Source organism: Lutjanus erythropterus, chromosome 11 (assembly GCF_056507025.1).
Source record: "Lutjanus erythropterus isolate fLutEry1 chromosome 11, fLutEry1.hap2, whole genome shotgun sequence".
Lineage (NCBI taxonomy): Eukaryota > Metazoa > Chordata > Actinopteri > Lutjaniformes > Lutjanidae > Lutjanus > Lutjanus erythropterus.
The window spans coordinates 18,271,628-18,290,817 of NC_139327.1; the positions used below are offsets into that span (position 1 = coordinate 18,271,628).

At 37.2% G+C, this 19,190-nt stretch overlaps 2 protein-coding genes across 2 annotated transcripts; one reads left to right on the top strand and one right to left on the bottom strand.

Moving 5' to 3' along the window:
- Positions 1-2,524: 2,524 nt before the first annotated feature.
- xrra1 (X-ray radiation resistance associated 1) lies at positions 2,525-13,644 on the bottom strand. The gene is given in 17 exon segments (XM_084731111.1): positions 2,525-4,156; positions 4,241-4,346; positions 4,471-4,586; positions 4,710-4,857; positions 6,531-6,680; positions 6,780-6,898; positions 6,988-7,081; positions 7,172-7,261; positions 8,046-8,098; positions 8,198-8,313; positions 8,417-8,521; positions 10,148-10,296; positions 11,398-11,495; positions 11,587-11,659; positions 11,747-11,818; positions 11,911-12,059; positions 13,256-13,644. Coding segments are annotated over 17 exon segments (1,962 nt in total). The 5' UTR covers positions 13,374-13,644; the 3' UTR covers positions 2,525-3,950.
- Positions 13,645-14,046: 402 nt separating this feature from the next.
- Positions 14,047-17,482, top strand: LOC146318901 (sialidase-3-like). Its single transcript, XM_084731109.1, has 3 exons — positions 14,047-14,399; positions 14,578-14,817; positions 15,730-17,482. Exons 2-3 carry the CDS (start codon positions 14,593-14,595, stop codon positions 16,735-16,737), a joined length of 1,233 nt encoding a protein of 410 aa, XP_084587235.1. The 5' UTR covers positions 14,047-14,399; positions 14,578-14,592; the 3' UTR covers positions 16,738-17,482.
- Positions 17,483-19,190: the final 1,708 nt, after the last annotated feature.

Consider the following 19,190-nt stretch of genomic DNA (forward strand, 5'->3'; position numbering starts at 1 on the left):
TCGCTGTCGTCTTGGAAGTGCAATACAATATTTCCCCTTGAACAGTGTTAATGTGCTGCATTCAAAATAAATTAGAATTGATTTGCTTTGATAAAAATGCCTTGAAGAAGTTGCAGTATTTTTGGCCATCCTCTGAGCCTAACCTTATATTTGTATCCATAAAAAGCAACATAAGTTCTTCTCACAGTGTAAAGAGTAAACTGTGCCGGCAGATTCAAGCATGACTCACTTTGATTTTGTACTGATTGCCTGAATGGACGTTCTGACTTTGCTCCTGATGCCAAATTGTTTTAGAAAGGTAGGGATGAGGGCTTGTAGCCAGGACTATTTTGATTCCTCCATTAAAAGGTAATGCAATTTATTTGATTAATTTTTTATTTAACCAAAACTTCTATCCAATGATTACTTATCAGTGCATTCAAAAAAGCGTAAATCCACCAAGGAGAGAAAAGAAGCAGATTTAAGTAGGTTTATCATAGCTGCCATGAACACAAGCAGTCAAAGGAAGGTGTATTTATCACAGAACAACTGGTGACAAAAGCTGAAAGTCATCTGCATGTTTTCGTACTATTCTTCACCATCCTGTGAACATGCACATGTGAGGAATAGCTTCTGATAAATTACTTAACAGTTCTGTCTGTGATGAGATCAGTGAACACCTACTCTCTGGCTGAAATATAAGAGCCTTTACTGTGACTGATCGTTGCCCAAAACTGTTGAAAACTAACGCGTGTAACGACTTCTTGCACAACAGTAACAGTAACCATTCTTTTTCAAAGAATTCCAGCATGGAAACACAGCACTTAGGCAACAATAGATGCTTGAATCATTATCACTTCAAAATCACTTTGTAACAACATTCTGGTCAGGCAAAAATAAATTCATGCCAGGACTCACTGGCTGAAGAACAAACTCCATCATGTCGCTAAAAGCAACAACCTCATACGGCCTTTTTACTTGAGCTGCACTCGAGTCTTGATAGAGCAATAGAGCAGTAAAACTATTGTGGAACAACAAAGATTTATCACAAGTTTTATATAGTTCAGTCACATTGAGCAAAAGAGATTTTTAGCAGCTGTGGTGTTCGATACTGTGAGATATCTTTGCAACACAGACGAGCTCTGCTCCAGTGGACTGGAAAATAGTATTTCTGCAGCGTGTCAGATCTCTGCCATTTGGCACAGTCTCCTCATTACCATCAAATACTGTATACCGCTAAAGATGAAAAGAGCCCAACGAGACCCTCAGACTGAAGGCCAGGTGTTCGCCTGGTCACATAGATCAGGAAACTACTGATTGTTTGAAATTATTTACCAGAACAAACACACTCTTTACACTTTTCACTGTTAAATCAAACCACAAGATCAGATATGTACTTATTTCTTACTAAGTTTCTAATTATTCTGAGATATTTAAGTATTTTTATGTTTCTCACTTTGAAATAGAAATAAAATTTTTGAGATACTAGCTCATAAAATGGTTGTCAATTAATTTACTAATTAATTAATGATCAATTATCTGATTAATCATTGCAGCTCTAATATAAAGTCATTATTTTGACATAAGTAAGTAATTATTTTGGGAAAGTTTCTCATTTTAATGATTTACAGGATCTTTGTTTTTAAAATCACGTTGGTGATAAATGGCTTCCATACTGTTGTGTTTGTGCCAGTAAAAGCAGAACCAGTTGTCTGATCTTCGTTGGTTATTGTAAAAAAAAAACAAACAAAAAAAAACAAATCTAAACAAATCATGTGATGATCAGTTTTGAATGACAATGGAAGGAATTTCATACAGAGATCCAATAATCTAGATTATAAATTAAGACGACTTTGGAGCAATTTATAAAGAAAGGAATGTCATATATCAAAATATTTGGATAATAAATGAATGTAGTCAATAATATTTTAAATTAAAATAAGATGAAAATATAAACTCATTGTAGATATAGTAACCATAAAGTATCTACTAGTTATATATAGAGAGCACTTTGCTTACTGTATGCATTACATACATTAATTACCATTTAATACATACAGAAGCCAGAAAACATCCACATGACTGTAATAATGTTAAATCCCATGAAATATCTCCAGAGTACCTATTGATTTATTCCACCTGGGCTGAAAGTGCATTCCACATCTGCAAGCTGCTCTGAGGAAAAAATAATTGAACTCATATGACGGACAAAGACCATGAAATCGAAAGGGGAATGAACAACAAAAACAAAACAAAACTAGAAATGAAAAAGCATCCACTGTAAGCTCGTAGGAATGTCACATATTCATATCAACCCGTGGTGTAATAAAACATAAATGTGTGTCAGAATGTGGCCTGTTAATCATATTGAACTGCTGAGATCTACTGCTGTTCTGCCAAATACTCTCCTTCCTGCCCAACACAAAAGATCATAGCTACTGTAGCTTTACTGAAGGATGATACTGAAGCTTATTCTGCTTGTTTTTAAAGGTAACATTTATTCCAATGTTGACAACTTTGCTAATATCCCAGAATATGAACGAGCAATCCTTCTCTTTTCAATTACCACAGGGTTCAGTGTGGATTTTATTGTGATATTTTATTAATTTACACATGTGGTCAGAAGGTATGAAGTGAAATGAATGAATCAAGTCTGAGCATTCACGTATAAAGCGGTGTTGTTGTGTTGCCTCTGGACGCTTCCACAGGATGGAGGCCTCATTAATGATCACAGCCTGTTGCCTAATATCAGAATTAAACATATCACCAGTGACTACAGGCGGGGATGTTCAAGGACATGCTTATGGAAACAGGTTGGGCCAGACAAAACACTGAAGCTGTTTTAGGACTGGAAGGATACGAATGTGCACTAACAATTGAAAGTGACTCTCCCCAAAGAAGATGCAGGCAGCTTGTTATTTACTGTCTGTTGTCAGACAGTTGATGCATATTACAGTATGCATGTATGCTGGATGAATTCTGGCCACTGCTGCAGCTGCTCAAATCCATCACTCCATCCTTGTCACATAGTATTAATCAGACAGACTCACAGGAACAGACGGAAACACTGTCATTTTAGCAGATGACACCCAGTCACAGTGACAGACAGTCATCCTGATGAACTCTGTAGCTCTCCACATGCAGGGGAACAGCTGCCTAAACCTCACAAAGATGATATTACAGGGGCTGAAGCTCCAGACGCTACTAGCTCACACGAGAAAGACATATAAGAATGATAAGATAGGTACATTTTACTAAATGCTTATATCTCTTGTCTGAAACTTGTACGTAATATATATGACAGTCAAGCTGGACACAAGGTCCTTAGCAGATATGTGTAACATCAAACTTATGAGTCGGACAACCAAGAGTGAAAACAAAATCTTGCCAGTATTGTATAAATATGTTACAAGACATATGTAAGATGTCACGTGTATGAGACACACACTGGTGGATTGTGGGCATGCACATTAAAAGCAAAAAAACAAACAAAAAAAACTCACACAGATATGATATATATAAAAACCATATGTCTACAAACATAGGGCACCCTGTTATCTCCACTTATTTCATCCCTTGGGCTGAGCTATAGATTTCCTGTTGGTAAACTTCAAAATAAAGTTTGTTTTTACAGACAATACAATTTTGGCTACGAGGAATAAATCAGGAAGCGTATAAGAGAAAATACACACGAGTGTTGGAGAGGGGCTGACGAAGAAAAAGTTCACCTGTGGAGGAAGAAAGTCACACACTTGTAGACACATGCAAAAACAAAACAAAACACAATACCCTGAAGAAGACTCTCATGTTGAAACATTCGTAAATCATTAAAGCATTTTTTTTGGATCATGGCTGCAAGTTTGCGATGTAAGATTCACTCACCACTACTTTTATTTTTGACGTATGTTGGTTTTGTCATCGGTTCCACTCACGCCAACTGTGCATCAACATCAATAAGGTCTTATTTAATGCTAGAGGAAAGCTACACACCTTAAAATGAATGAGAGAATCTGCACAGATTTAGTTTCAGCTACATTTCAGTTGGTGTTTCTATCAGACTCAATGCTGGCAGGCTGTTCCATTGTTTTTTTATAGACCATCTTGTACTTTGTCTTCATGTCCTTCAGCAGTGACAGAGCTTCTTGTTTGTTAACACCTGTGCTGTGTATGGCGCTGCCTGTGCAGAAAACAAAGTGTTATATAAAGAGAGTTCAGGTCATGAGAGGTCAAATTAGCTTTACTGGATCAGAAATGTGCATACCGAACGAGACTTTTCTTATCGATGTACTCTCTTTGATTTCTTTGATCATTTCATCAACCCTCTCAGCTGGCTGCTTTATGGGTTTCAACAGTGGGAGTTCTTTATTCTGTGGACAGAAAAGACTTTTTTTGAAGGTGATAATATTTTCCTTGTTCTTACCATTTCATTTGCTAGATTTATTAGGATTTAACTGTCGTATTAAGTGTGAATGCACATAAATTTTGTGCAACCTTTTTCTCTCTTTCTTTGTATGGTGTCTGGATACAATCAAGTTTTGGTTTTGAGTCTCTGTAAACTTTAAGATTCTTCAGTGTGTGTTCCAGCATCCGAACAGCTGTCTGAATTCCTGTTGAAAGCAAAAAACACATTAACATTATCCTCCTCTTCAATATGGGGTGAGTATATAGCCAAAGTTTTTTAAAGGCATGAGCAAAATGTCCAAAGCAGCAGGTGAAACCAGAGTCCTCACCAACAGGCGCCATATCAGGGTTTGGTTTAGTATCCATCAACATTTCATAGCCTGTGAACTTTACTGGAACAATACTGTCTTCTTTGTTCTCTGCAGTTTCTTTCTCTTCAGCTTGAAGATCAAACTCATATTCAGGAACATCTGTTACCTGAACATGAAAAAAACATTTAGCAAAACAAAGAAAAGTATTTGAAATGTTGAGACAAAGAAACTGCATAGGCACCAGTGGTGTAATGTAACTAAGTACATTTACTCAAGTACTGTACCTAAACACAAATTTGAGGTAGTAGTACTTTCATTTTCATGCCACTTTTCAAAATTCAGAGGGAAATCTTGCACTTTTTCACTCCATTGTAATTATTTGACAGCTGTAGTTACCAGTTACAAATGATGATTTTTGCAGAAAACACATGATGCTAATAAAGTATGCTTTATGTACAAGTACAGCTGAAACGCCTCGTTGATTAATCACTCACTGACAGGAAATTAATTGGCAACAATTCTGACAAATGCTTAAGCCAGAGGTTTTCAAAGTGGGGGGTGGGCCTCCCCTGGGGCCTCCACATACATTCCTCCACAAACATTACATTACTTATCAATAGGAGATCATATAGAAGAGCCAACGTGTGTGTGGTTTGGTTAAAGAGATGATTCAAATATACAATATTGGGGGTTTTTACAGTTTTCCCTACTTTTCTAGAGACAGAAACTAATAAGTGCCTTTGGACAGACCTTTTTATATCTGGTGTAGTCTGCAGTTATGTCAAACAGCAATATCCCACAGACATCCAGGTGTTGAGCACAACTATGCAAAGACACTAAACATTTTATGGGTAAAGTTGGGTAAAACTTCTCAAATGTGAGGACTTACTGCGCTTCTTTGTAATCATATTAATTCAAATAATTATTAATATTAATATCAATATTGATGCAAAGCGAGCATCATGATGGTGTCACTTTGGCTCTGGGCAACTGTAACAGCATTTCTCACTGTTTTTCTTTTTTTGCAGTTTTTATAAACCAAACAATCAATCAATTAATAGTGAATATAATCAGCAGGTTAATCTATAATGAAAAATAATCATTAGTTGCAGTCCTATACAAAATAGTTCAGAACGTCATACTGTCTTTTGTTTATATAATTTTTTCCATACATTATTGACAATTTTCTGTTTACTATTTATGTTTCTTGACTTGCAGTACTTTATTTATATTTTTCTCATACTATGTTAAATGTTATACATTAATGTGTGCAAATTTATTGTATGTGTTGGCAACAAACTCCGATATGTATTCTGAGTAGTATACCTGTCACAGGGACCTTTTTCTGTCTTCAGTACTTTTATTTTAAAAACTTGAAGTACTTTTTCCAATATTTTTCTACAAAAATAGAGGATCTTGTTTTTAATTATAGCTTACGCTACATTGGCTACTTCATAAAATAGTTCAAATTAGCCTCACCTGTACCAGCTGCAACATTAAACTTTGTTTACATGTGAATGCATCACTATAATCTAGTGACATTAGGCCGATACAGCATATATTGTTCTAAAGTCAGACATTTCTGCATAATGCATACTTTTACTTATAGTACTTTAAAGATATTTTGATCCTAATACTTACTTACTTCTACATAAGTAATATTTTAAATGCAGGATTTTTAATTGTAACAAACACAGTTTCACAGTATGATGTCAGTACTTCAGTAAAAGATCTGAATACTTCCTCCAACACTTGTAGGCAATTATCCATCTTGATTTTTTGGAAAAAAATTTAAAAACCCAGGAATAAAAAATACACTCAAACTGGACATGTTCATACCTGAGTAACAAAGAAGTGCTGTGTATTTTCTTGAAGGGTGTCAGATTCTTGTATTCTCTTGACAGTCGGCTCACTTCTCTCAGCCTGAGCAGGACAAGGTGCATCCATCAGCTGTGACTTCTTTGACACCTTTGGGATTCTTTCGTCCACCTGCAACACCAAAATGTCAAAAAAACCAAAGATGAATCGTTGATGTAACTGTTTAACTTTCATATAGCGAAATCTGAAGGGGCAAAGAACACATCCAACCTTCCATTTTGGATCAGTGGACATCTTCAGCGGGAGCTTCACAGGTTCCTGTGTTTTCTTCCGCTTTATTGTGATCCCCAGTCCCTCTTGGAGGTAATAGGTCAGTAAGGGAGGATCTCCTGTGTACAAACAAAGATGTGAAGGTGATTTCAGCATTAAAAATTTGGAGACAGCTATTAAAAACAGGAGAAAAGAGAGGAAGGGTTACCACTTCTCTGTGTGGTCAGCGGGTTGGAGTGGATATCAATTTCTCTGAGCATTGGAAAAAGAGCGACAGCCATCAGAGCTTCTTCTTCTACAATCTGAAGAGAAAACAGCGATGAGATATGTTAGCTTGTTTTTCAAAAGGGGGCGTGATTGATTGATTTATTTATCCAAATTATTCACCACACCTTGTTGTTGGCTAAATTGAGGAACTGAAGCTCTGGAAGTGGCACACTGGATCCTTTGCAGAACTCCTCCCAGCTTTCCATGTGAAAGATCTTGGGTGACCAATGTAAGTTTAAAGGGATAATTCACCCAAAAATGAAAATCCAGTCAGTATCTACTCAGCCTCATTCCAGCTGAAGGTCGGGTTTAGTTTTTCAGTCCACAAAACTCTAAAAAAAAAAATCTAAACCTGACCTTCAATTGACATGAGAGTGAGTAGATAAAGACTGAATTTTCATTTTTGGGTGAATTATCCCCTTAATGCATACTTAAAGGGATAGTTTAGATTATTTGAAGTGGGGTTGTATGATGTTCTTATCGATAGTCAGTGTATTACCTATAGTAGATACCAGTTGACAAAAGGTAGAAAGTTTTTCTGTTACACTTAACTCACACAATAACACAAACAAACTAACAGATAGAGGGAGTGGTAGTCCAGCAACTCTCATGTTTTATGAGGTAAAATCACTAATTTCACCTATGGAGTTTGGTTGGTTTGTAGAGAGCAATACCTGGCTTATGTAACAGCAGTTTCCTTTCAGAAAAGGCTGAAAATACTTGTGACGTGTACACCCAAACTCATATTGTGTTTTTTGGGTGTACCTTTTATACGTGGCTAAAATACATTTTGCTGCTAAGCAATATACTGCTGTTCACAACAGTATATTGCTTAGCTGGCGTGCAGGTGTTCCTCACTGCTCCTCCAACCTGTAGTTAATACACTGACCATTGATTATTACCTCATACAACCCCACTTCAAACAATCCAAACCGTCTCTTTAAAATATGAGCAACAGAAACAGTAATGAAACATCTCACACAACAACAAATGAATTACCTGTGAGATTCTCTTGACGTGTTCATAAGTGCCAGGATTTGGCTTAGGGGAGGCTGGATTGTTGGGATAAGAATGACTAAATCAATATCTTGCTGAGCATGTTGACAAACCGACAGACAGATTCATTGTTAAGTTATTTCCTGAGCTTTTACCCAATTCCTCTCCTTTAGCTTCCTCTTCAAGAGAAGTCTGCAAAGGTTGTGAACCCGTCAGGTGCAAATATGGTATTTCAGAAATGCGATTCCCCTGTAGGTTCAAATACTTTAGCCTGTAATCGACAAATGAAAAATTCTGAACGTTTCCACAAATTTTGTTATGCAAGTCTGCCTTAAGAAATACTTTTTTATAGAGCAAACTTCAAACTACATGACCTCTTGAGGTTTGTGAGACAGTTGAAGACTCCAGAGGACAGTTTATTATCGTCAAGCATCAAAACTTCAAGAGCTTTAAACTGTGTGTCCTCTTCTTTAACTGGCCTGGACAAAAATAGAAAAGAAAAGAGAACAACAGCACAGCATCATAAAATCCAGTAAATACTGAATGTATTTCAGAATGCAGTTACATCCATAAAGTTACAGTAACATACACCATTTTCTGCTGGACTGTTTCTACCTGACTGTAGAGCAGGTGTCCTCAGTGTCTCTACAGTTGCTTCACCAGAAGCAGGAGTGTGAATTTGGAACATTTGTGCGCCCCCTTTTGGTCAGTTTATAAATTGTTTCAAATCCATCTTGATTATGTGGCCCTTCTCTGTGATTAAATGTTAAATGTTTGTACAAATTGTTATGTTCAGTGGTGGAATGTAACCAAGTACCTTTACACAAGTACTGTACTGAAGTACAAATTCATCTCAGAGGCAAATATTGTACTCTTCACTACACTTCATTTGCCCAACAGCTTTACTTACTACTTACTTTTTAGATTACAATTATCCTACTTCTTAAGCTAAATAAACTATTTAAAAACTCTCTTGTATTAGTTGGAAGATGCATCACATTTTGTTTTTTACTGTTTTTATAGATACATGATTCTCTGAGTACAGTGACACTATGATGAACTTACAGTAAATGGCGCATTGCAGTAGATTAAACTACCCAACAGCATACTGTATTAAGTAGTTAAAATGAACATCTACAGCAGTAAAATGCAACATTAACATTAATGCAACTGTAATATTAATCTAAAAACATAAAATATAACATTAAAAGACTGGCAAGGATGTTAACTGCAGAATGAGCACTTTTACTTGTGATACTTTAAGTACATATTGTTGAAAATACTTACATACTTTTACTTAAGTACTTATAGTGGAGTATTTTCAGTATTAATATTTTTACTTAAGGATCTAAACACTTCTTCACCTAAAGAACTTTCAATAAATTAGAATTTGTTGTTATTCAAGAGCTTTAACAATAAAGGCATGTTAATACTTTGCAAGAAAGATATATATATTATTTGCGCTGCCTGTTTAAGCATCAATCAAAGACATTTTGTGGAGGAATAACTGTACGAAGCAGACTGGAAGCAGCGTCAGACTGTAGTTAGAGACCGAATTTGCATTTTACCGTGGAAAACGCATGATAAAACAGATCAGTTGTCTTTCATTCTGCCAGCTTCTCCATGACTCACATCAAAGTTTTTTGTAATAACTTTCATATGGAAAACAGGCTTTCTGCCACCGTCTCACTGGCAGAACAGCCGTTACATAAAGCAGCGCTTGACTGAGCTGACCTGTGTGTGAAGTTGAGATAGAAAAGCAAAACCACACTTGATAATTTAATTCATTTATAATAATAACAATAATAATTTAATTCAATTATCCACTTGTGTTTTTGTCATTTTTCCCAGAACAAATGAAGAAATACTGTTAGAGGAGAAGTGGATTTTTTTTTCCTGAATTTATATCCAAGTAAACTGACATAAAACTATGCTATAACAATTTATTTAAATGTATGTGCCTTGACATTAATCTTCTCAGTTGACACAGCAAGTTGTCTAATCACAGGTGAAGCCTTCTGTAAATTAATACTAAGTGTGCTATAAATAACATAAAATATCTAGTCACTCTTACATTGCTGCGTCATGGAAAATAAGGTACTTACAGTTGAGTGGCATCATGGCTGGAAGAACCCAGATTAGGATGAAGATGACGAAGATGATTTCCTGTCAGATGGAGGACTTTTAGACGTGGAAGTCGGCCGATGGAGACAATTTCATCTGCTGACAAACTGTTGTAGGACAAATCCAAAACCTGTGAGGATTTAAATTCAGAAAAATGTGATCACATCAAGGAGACAAAATAGAAACAGATGAAGAGTTATTCCTACAAGCAGCCATAAACAGACGACAAGAATGACATAGCGCAATTTTAAATATTACCAAAATTACACACCTACAAATTCACTTGATTAGCTGCTGCTCAAACATCAACCGGGTACAAATGTAATATTTCTCAAAAGGCATGATGTAGGTGTCAGTAGAGATAAATGACTTAAATTGGTTTCTTTATTTGTCACCAGTCAATATCAAAGCTCTTCCATTATGAAAGAATTGCAGATGTGAAAGAAGCAGAAAAATGAACCAAGAGGATGGAGATAAAAGGCTTTTAAGTTCCTGTTAGGAGTAAAAAAGTCATGTCAAGTTGTATATTACTCCTGCGATGTGTTAATAATCCAAATATAAAAACAGAAATAACACTACAATATCTAATAAGTATGTCAAAGTCAGTCATCTTACCAAAACACTGTATCTGAATGTTGTTGGTTTATGTTCATAATCGTCATGGGATTCCTGAGTAGCAGGTTGATGAGGCTGAGTTGAATGAATAGCTTGTATTTTGTGTTATTTTGGTGTTTTTGTGTTCTCATCTATGTACACTGCCATGTAGGGCTAGAACTAACAATTATTTTCATTTCCAATTGTACTGACAATTATTTTCATGACTGATCAATTAACCATTTCCTCTATAAAATGTTAAAAACTGTGAAAAATGTTTATCACAATATCCCAGTGCCTTAACTGCCTAGACAAATTGCTTTTTTACAAATGGTCCAAAACCCTTCATTTACTGTCACGGTTAACAAAGAAAGGCACCAATTCCTCACATTTAAAAATCTGGAACCAGCTAATGCCTTCTTTCAATCAAGTGAATGATTAATCAACTAATCATTGCAACTCTACTGCCTTGGTTGATCATGTAAAGGTTACATGATGGGGTTGGAAGGAAAAAAACAAAGGAAATGTGGGGCAAAGAAACTGTTGTTTTATGCTTTGCCTTGTTTTGCTTTTTGTCACTTAAGTGCCTGTTATGTTGCCTCCCCTTCCTTACATAAACAATAAATTCACATCTTACCTCAAGATGAGGGAAGTCAGCAGGATTAAACATAATGTTGCGAAGCCCATTTAACGACAGATTCAGTTCTCTTAAAGACACAAAACTGCTGAAAGATTCTGCAGAAAAACAGCAGTGTTTCTGAAAGTCACGACAAGAGGTACAAAATGTTACTGAAGATGAATCTGCATTACACATAAGAATAGTCACCTAAAGAGAGGGAGTTAATAGATGCATCGATGTAGGCTACATTGCCAAACGCCTTCAGGTCTTCTGACTTGACCTGAACACAATGAAGGAAAAGTCTTTAATCATTTTAAACCACAAACTGCCAAATATTTTTGACAGAAATGTGACAAGTGAGTCTTACAGAGTTCAGTTTCTGCTCACTGATGTCCACAGAGCAGAGCTCAGATGGCTTATCAACACAGTGTAATCGCAGCTACAAAAGAAAACTGAAAGTTGAAATCGTTTGGCATCTCTTTTGCTAAATAAGCACTTCTTTCATACAGTAAGTAGATTTCAGGGGCTTACCAGCAGAGATCCATCTAATGTGTTACCTTGAGGAGCATCAGACCCACTGTCATTCTCAGATTTTCTGTAAGTCTCTTTTATTCTTCGATGCAAATTCCTGTATTTCTGCTTCTCTGCCATTCTGTAAGCCACAAGCCAATGACCAGCACCTACAGGGAAAGTCAAAGTGAATAAAATAATGGCAGTATATAATAGTATATAATATATTATTATATTATATTAAATTAACAAAAGTAGACCATCTATTAGGGGTGCATCTGACAGTTATTTTTATTACATATATAATAATTTTCAGTAGCTAAAGCTGGCATTAAAATTACATGTTTTGTCTGACCAACAGCCACAAACTGAAAGATATTTAATTCAGAGTGACATAAAATAGAGAAAAGTTACAAATCATCATATCTGAAAATCATTTTGCTTGATTGATGTCTAACTGATGTCTTAACTAATAATCAAAACTGTTGGAGAATAATTTTCTGTCAATCAACTATTCAATGTTTCAACTCTGCTGAGATCCCTCCATTTATCTAAGAGTGCATGAGATAAATAGTGCGTGTGTGTAAATAGTGTGTAAATAGTGTGTTCTTGTACTGCTCTAAATACAAACAAAAGTCATTCAGTGGGACTGACTGTGAGTCAAGGTCGTCTGTCATGGAAACTGTGTTTGAATTTCTAGTCCTTCCACCCATGTTACTTAATGTTAAAACACCCAAGCTGACTGTTTGTGTAGTTTCATAGTTTATTAATGTCATAGTTTATTTCTCCCTGATTCAGTGCATGCATACAGTATGATATATACTCACTCAGTAACATTAAAACATACAAGCAAAAAGACGACTTCTCATTCTACTTCTACTACTATCATGCCACTATAGGCACACATACCATTATAAAAGTAATAATTAGCATTAGCGTGAACTTGTCAGACCACTTGTGGCCTGATATCTTGAATTGCAATTCTTGTTATTATTATCATAGAACATAGTCAAATAGACAAATTGACTGATCAAACAAGCAACAGGCTACTTGTTAAAAACATAATTTGTTAGACCTTTTTCACAGCGAACGTTTTGATATGAAATAGTAGTGTAAACACAGGTGATATCAGTGACACTCAGGTGTGCTCATTGCCTCATTGCCAGAAAAGGGACTGCTACACTAAATGGAACGCGACCTTAATTGGTATCATTAGTAACCCCTGGTTTTTACCCTGTTATATCATATGAATATGACATATGAATATGGCTGTTGTGCAGCTCTTTTCTACAATCAGTAACAATTTAGTATAAGTGACTTAACATGCTTGCTAATTATTTTAACGGTCTAGTTATACTTAACCCACCTTCTTTTCTTCGATGGAGTAACGTCCGGGCTGGGAAACATTTGGTAGGATAGCTCGGTCCATCGTCAGATTTACAGAAGGCTGCAGTCATTCTTGTCTGTTTCTGTGATCCATTCATCTCAAAACAACTGTTTCTGCAAGTGTCGATAGGCTTTTCGCCAACTGAAGTAACACAACTACAAGCTACAGTATATTTGATCTGGAGCCACACTGTAGTGTTCTGTAACCTAGCAACAGCATGTAAGGTGAGAGTTGCTCCCCCCGTCCGGCAGAGGGCGCTAACAGGTAAACATGTTTTCCTTACAGGACGAACTGGTTGTGTCCAGAAGGGAGGGAATCCCAGACCCGTGAAAGTGCTCGCGAGAGTGATAATTTTAAACCAAACTATGCTCTCCTCCTGACCATAACCAAGCGTTTTTCTGTCCCTAAACTTATCCAGATCGTATCCATTGAACTCTCACACTGTAAAACATAACAAGTTCATTTAAGATACACAATGAACAAACAACGGTTTACAAGTCTCGCGAGAGTTTTGCAAATCAAGGGTTCCCTTCTAGACACGACCGGAAAGAGCTAGTGAATTAGCTAGTCAAAGATTACATTCCATGACAAAATGTTAATCCGCTTAACAGCCCACAGTGCTTTAAGATAGTAAACATATATCGTGTGGAAGGTGCCCCCGATTTCTGAATAAAGCCCAAGGTATCAAATTACTAATCAAAAAGAATTAACGCTTAACTTGTGTCTGTTTACACCATTTAGCTAGCTAGCTTCTAATTGAATCGACAACAATGCGCATGTGTGACGCTATATACTGAAAGTCATTTCGTGTTTCAGATTACTCATGTCCCCAGAATTTAGTAACTAGCTTGTCCGTCGTTTAGATATAGTGCTGGCACACTCAATGAGAAATGCTTGACCAAACTGTTTTAAACTCGACGTCTAGTTTTGTCAGGATGCGTCTAACGCGAACGCGGAAGTGAGTGTGAGTGCCTCTCTCGCTTCCGTACCGTCTTCTTTTCTGATGAACCCACAGCTTCAGTGTCGTGAACATTAGAGGATCCTGCTGTGGCGTGAAATTAGACGGTATAATGTCGTTCGTGCAAAGATCAAGGGTGACAAATGTGAAGAGTGACCAGTGAAGGTGAGGGTTTTGCTATGCATGCACAGTATACGTTAGCTGCCATTTGTAGCAATGCAATCATGTTTGTCTATGAGGAGCTGCTGGAGTGTGAACTCTACCTGTGAGTCTGTGCTTTAAAGATTGTTACAACAAAACAAACTAAGACATGTCATATATCTGTAATATTCTCTATTCACAGGAACTCCAATCCACCATGGGGAACACACCATCAAAGAGTGGCAGCGAAGAAGAGCCCGTCAAAACAACTTTGTTCCAAAAGGAGCCAAGTGGGATAACATACAGAATTCCAGCTCTGATTTACCTGAGGCACAGTCACACCTTCCTCGCCTTCGCAGAGAAAAGATCCTCGTCCTATGATCACGATGCCAAAATTCTTGTTATGAGAAGAGGAACGTTGAAAGAAGATGGATCTGTTCAGGTTATTATTCACACATAATAACCAGCAGATCAACCTTTGCTTCTGTACTGATATCTGTCGACTAGGGCTGCAACTAACAGTTATTTTCATCATCCATTAATCTGTGGATTATTTTCATGAATAATTGATTAATTGTTTTGTCTATAAAATGTAAGAAAAAAAAATTAAAAATGCTCATCAAAGTAAAATCTTTATATAGCTTATAAAGTCATAAAAATAAACTTTTATTTTTTTGGTGGAGTGTGGAGGATGAATTGGGGATCATTCATCATCATCATCATTAAAGAAGCTGTTTTGAAGTCTGGTGGTATGGCAGTGGATACTTCTGTATCTTTTGCCAGATGGCAGCACGGTAAACAAGCTGTGGCTGGGATGGATATTGTTTTTCAATATACTTCCTCTTTTTTGTTCAGCACTGCTTGGGTAGCTTGACTTCATTTTTTAACCTGCACCAGGCTGAGCTGTTTGTTTACACAAGTTGGCTTTCTGTCTTGTCACACACGGGTAGTAAGATCATTAAATAGCACAAGTAAGTGGGGCGGCCCTGAGACACTCATGAATCAAGCATTCTGATGCCACTTTATCACATGGATTTTTTAAAAAAACATGATTAATTTAGGATAAGTTAAAAGTTCCTAACCATAAGTTTATGAGGCGTTTTATGGGGCCCTTGGTAGCTTGGGGCCAAAGTCAATAGATGACCTTTGCCTAATTGTAATCCCCCCCCTACCCCCCACCACACCCGTTCACTATCATAAATGACAAGAAAAGTAGAAAATCCTTACAGTTCAGAAGCTGGAATGAGAAAAATGAAAGGATTAATTGATTATCAAAATAGTCAGTTGATTAACCAACTAATCATTGCAGCTTTGGTCATCTTTTTAACTGCTGTCTTTTGTCATGTTTCTCCAGTGGTCGTCCAGTCAGGAGCTGTCGACAGCAAGTCTACTAGACCATCGCACTATGAACCCTTGCCCTGTATATGAAAAAAACACCAAAACGCTGTTTTTGTTTTTCATCTGTATCTGGAGAAACACCACAGAGATGAGGCAGATCACCACAGGTAAGAACAAGGCCCGTCTTTGCTGCATCAGCAGCACTGATGATGGGCAAACATGGAGTCCAGCGAGAGACTTAACAGAAAGCGTGATCGGTGAGACTATCCATAAATGGGCCACATTCGGCGTGGGTCCAGGCCATGGTGTTCAGCTGGAGAACGGCAGATTGATCATCCCAGCATACGCTTATTACATCCCATACAGATGCTGTTCCTTCCCCATTCCCTGTACGGTCTACCCTCGAGCACTGTCAGTATACAGCGAGGATTTTGGCCAGACATGGCATCTTGGTAAGATGCTTCGAAAAAAGTCATGTGAATGTGAAATGGCAGAGATCATAGATCATGAGGGCAGGAGTCATCTTTACTGCAATGCTCGTAACTCCGGAGGCCACAGGTGCGAGGCCCTGAGTGAAAACAGTGGCCTGTATTTTGACAAACCCCACGTCGCCCCAGAGCTCACTGAACCGCCTTCAGGCTGTCAGGGCAGCGTCATTGGCTTCCCCGCTCCTGAATTTGTCCCAAACGATGATGCTGAAAGCAAAGCCTGTGGCACGTCACTCTTGTCTCCAGACACGCAAACCTGGCTCCTCTTCATCCACCCAACCAACAAGTCTAGCAGAAGGGACATGGGCGTGTATTTGAACCGATCCCCGCTGCACTCATCAGGATGGGACAGGCCCTGGATCATCCACAGGGGGCCCAGCGGCTACTCAGACCTGGCTTATAACGGAGACAAGGATCAGTTTTCGTGCCTGTTGGAGTGCGGGAAGGAAAGTGAACTTGAGCAGATTGCATTCATGTCATTTACCCTCAATGATGTCATGCAGACGGGCAGTAAGAAAGATAAGAAGACACGCTGAATTGTGGTTGCTTTATTTGTGTATTAACAAAGCTCTCTAACATTCTCCCGCAGCCCTATAAGTCCGAGCAGAAGCCACTAAATATGCTGTGCAGTGACATCTGTCTGTGTTTACTGTTGTTCTACATTCTGGAGATGATAATGCATGCATGAGTCGTGTGTTTTGTTGTCTCCTTGTTTACATGAAGAAGTAATTCATGTCTTAATAGTATCAATATGCAAGCAGCTGTATAAGGACGGAGACTATTTTTAAAAGGTTGGGTGGCTGATTTTAAAGCATGCTGTGCTGGACTGTCATCTTTAAAACAGGCTTTGTGTGTAGCATGTTTGACAAGTACTTCATACTCATTTCTGCATCTTATTACGTGTTTTCTGAGCAGTGGAGAGAATTTGCCTACCTCTTTTTATTTTCATATGAAGATCATAGCAGGCCTTGTAAAGTAGAGCGTAGAGTGTCCTCCATGCTCAAGTCTCTCCTTTACATTTATTATGATACTCTGGTTCACATATGCCTTCAACTCCACTGTTTGAACTTAAGCTGTGCCACAGCCTGTCAGTGCACAACCTTTTCTGTAGGTCACAACACTGGACAGCAGAGATAAACGTTAACTTTCTACATGCCACACCCAGCTAATCAATGAAGAGACCATCCAAACTGTACAACATTTTTAAAAGAAGCTGATGGATTCATAGAGATAAACTTCTATCAAGAGCATTTTGGCTACTTTGTACTGTACACTAATTTTTACATTTCAAAAGCAATATTTCACTGGTTACATTATTTATTTTCCACTTTCCAGTGCACTTGGCATGGAATGGTACATGAATTATCATGCATGACTTCACACACGAGAAAGAATCAGTTCATTCATTTCATGAACTATCAGGAATGTACAAGAATTAACAGTATCTCTTGGATGACTTAAATACAAGAAGAATAAATTAATTAATGCAGTAACTAAGGTATTTCAGTCATCATGATTTCTCAGTTATTAATTCTGTTTATGTCTTCTTCATAGGTAAAAATTCAGCCGTAATAAGCAGTGCTGTAATCATAAATAACAAAGCATTACTTCTTCATAAATTCATCATGTTTGTGGCCCTTTAAAGCAATGACCTGTCCATCTTTAACCCTTAATATATGTTATAGTGGCGTAATTATGAAATCACATGTATTAAAGCAGCAATATGTAACACCCTAGCATTCAAAATCGAGTACTGCAGTCAAATAACATGTTGAAGCCACAGATGGTTTATATATTTAATATGCAGTGTGTAGTTGAAGTGAGTTGCTTCCCTCCGCCTCTTCCTCCTAGACTTGAAGCTGCATGCAGGCTGCAGAGACACTGAACAGGAGCACAAGACCAGCGCAACATTATATCTTGACAATGAAAAGCGATGATGAGTTCTTCACTGTAAATTGCTCAGCTGTTTATAACTCAATCAATTATCTATCAGTGTAAAGGTAAGCCTGTTATCCTGAAAATGAAAGCCTGCTGCTCTGAAAATACACACTGGAGATGGAGTTCAGCGACTGCCTGCCAGACTCCATTCAGATATTTCTCAGTTCAACCATTTTAAACATCTTCTCCCTCTAAAAGATTATTCATGATTTCTTACAACTTATAAACAGGCACTAACTCATTTGATGAACGTTGTTGTTGGAGAAGTTAGTATTTCAACTTAACATGTTTCCTTAATCTCTGATGACATATCATCATCATTTTTTGATTTAGTGCAGTAAATTTATTACATATTTCTGTTCTTAACTTACTTGTTGATAATGGAAATGCAGTCCAAAATGATGATCTTATTTGTATTTGTATGTGTTTATTCTAAACCCACGATGTCTAATTATATAGAAGGGCTGATTTTATTTGAAGGGCACAAACACAGTGAAGTCATAAAGTAATGTTTTGTTAATCATGATTACAACACTAGTAATGCAACAGAATACATGAACACTGCTGTGATTGGTCAGTTTTTTTCCCTGTCACATTAACTGCAGACTTACCTGTGAAGAAGATATGAACATCAATAAAAACTTATAAATCACGATGACTGAAATACCTTAGTTGTTGCATTAATTATCGTATAGTTCTTGCAGAAAGCCATACATGAGATACTGTTAATTCTTGTACAGTACAGTTCATGACGTACAACATGAATGAGTTCATGCTTTTTCATGCACGACGTCATGTATGAATTCATGATAATTCATGCACAAATACCATAAAGTGTTACCGCATGATTTTCTTAACAGCCTTTTTATTCCCTGGCATTATTAATTAGGCCTAAGTGCAGCGTTATGACCAGATATGATTGGCTGGTTGTTGGTTATTAAATGAAAGCATGTAACAGCATGTAAGAGCAGATGAATTATTTATAAAACCACTAGAAATTTGCACATACAAAAACCTTGTACTGAAGGATTTAAACATCCTTCTTTGCCTA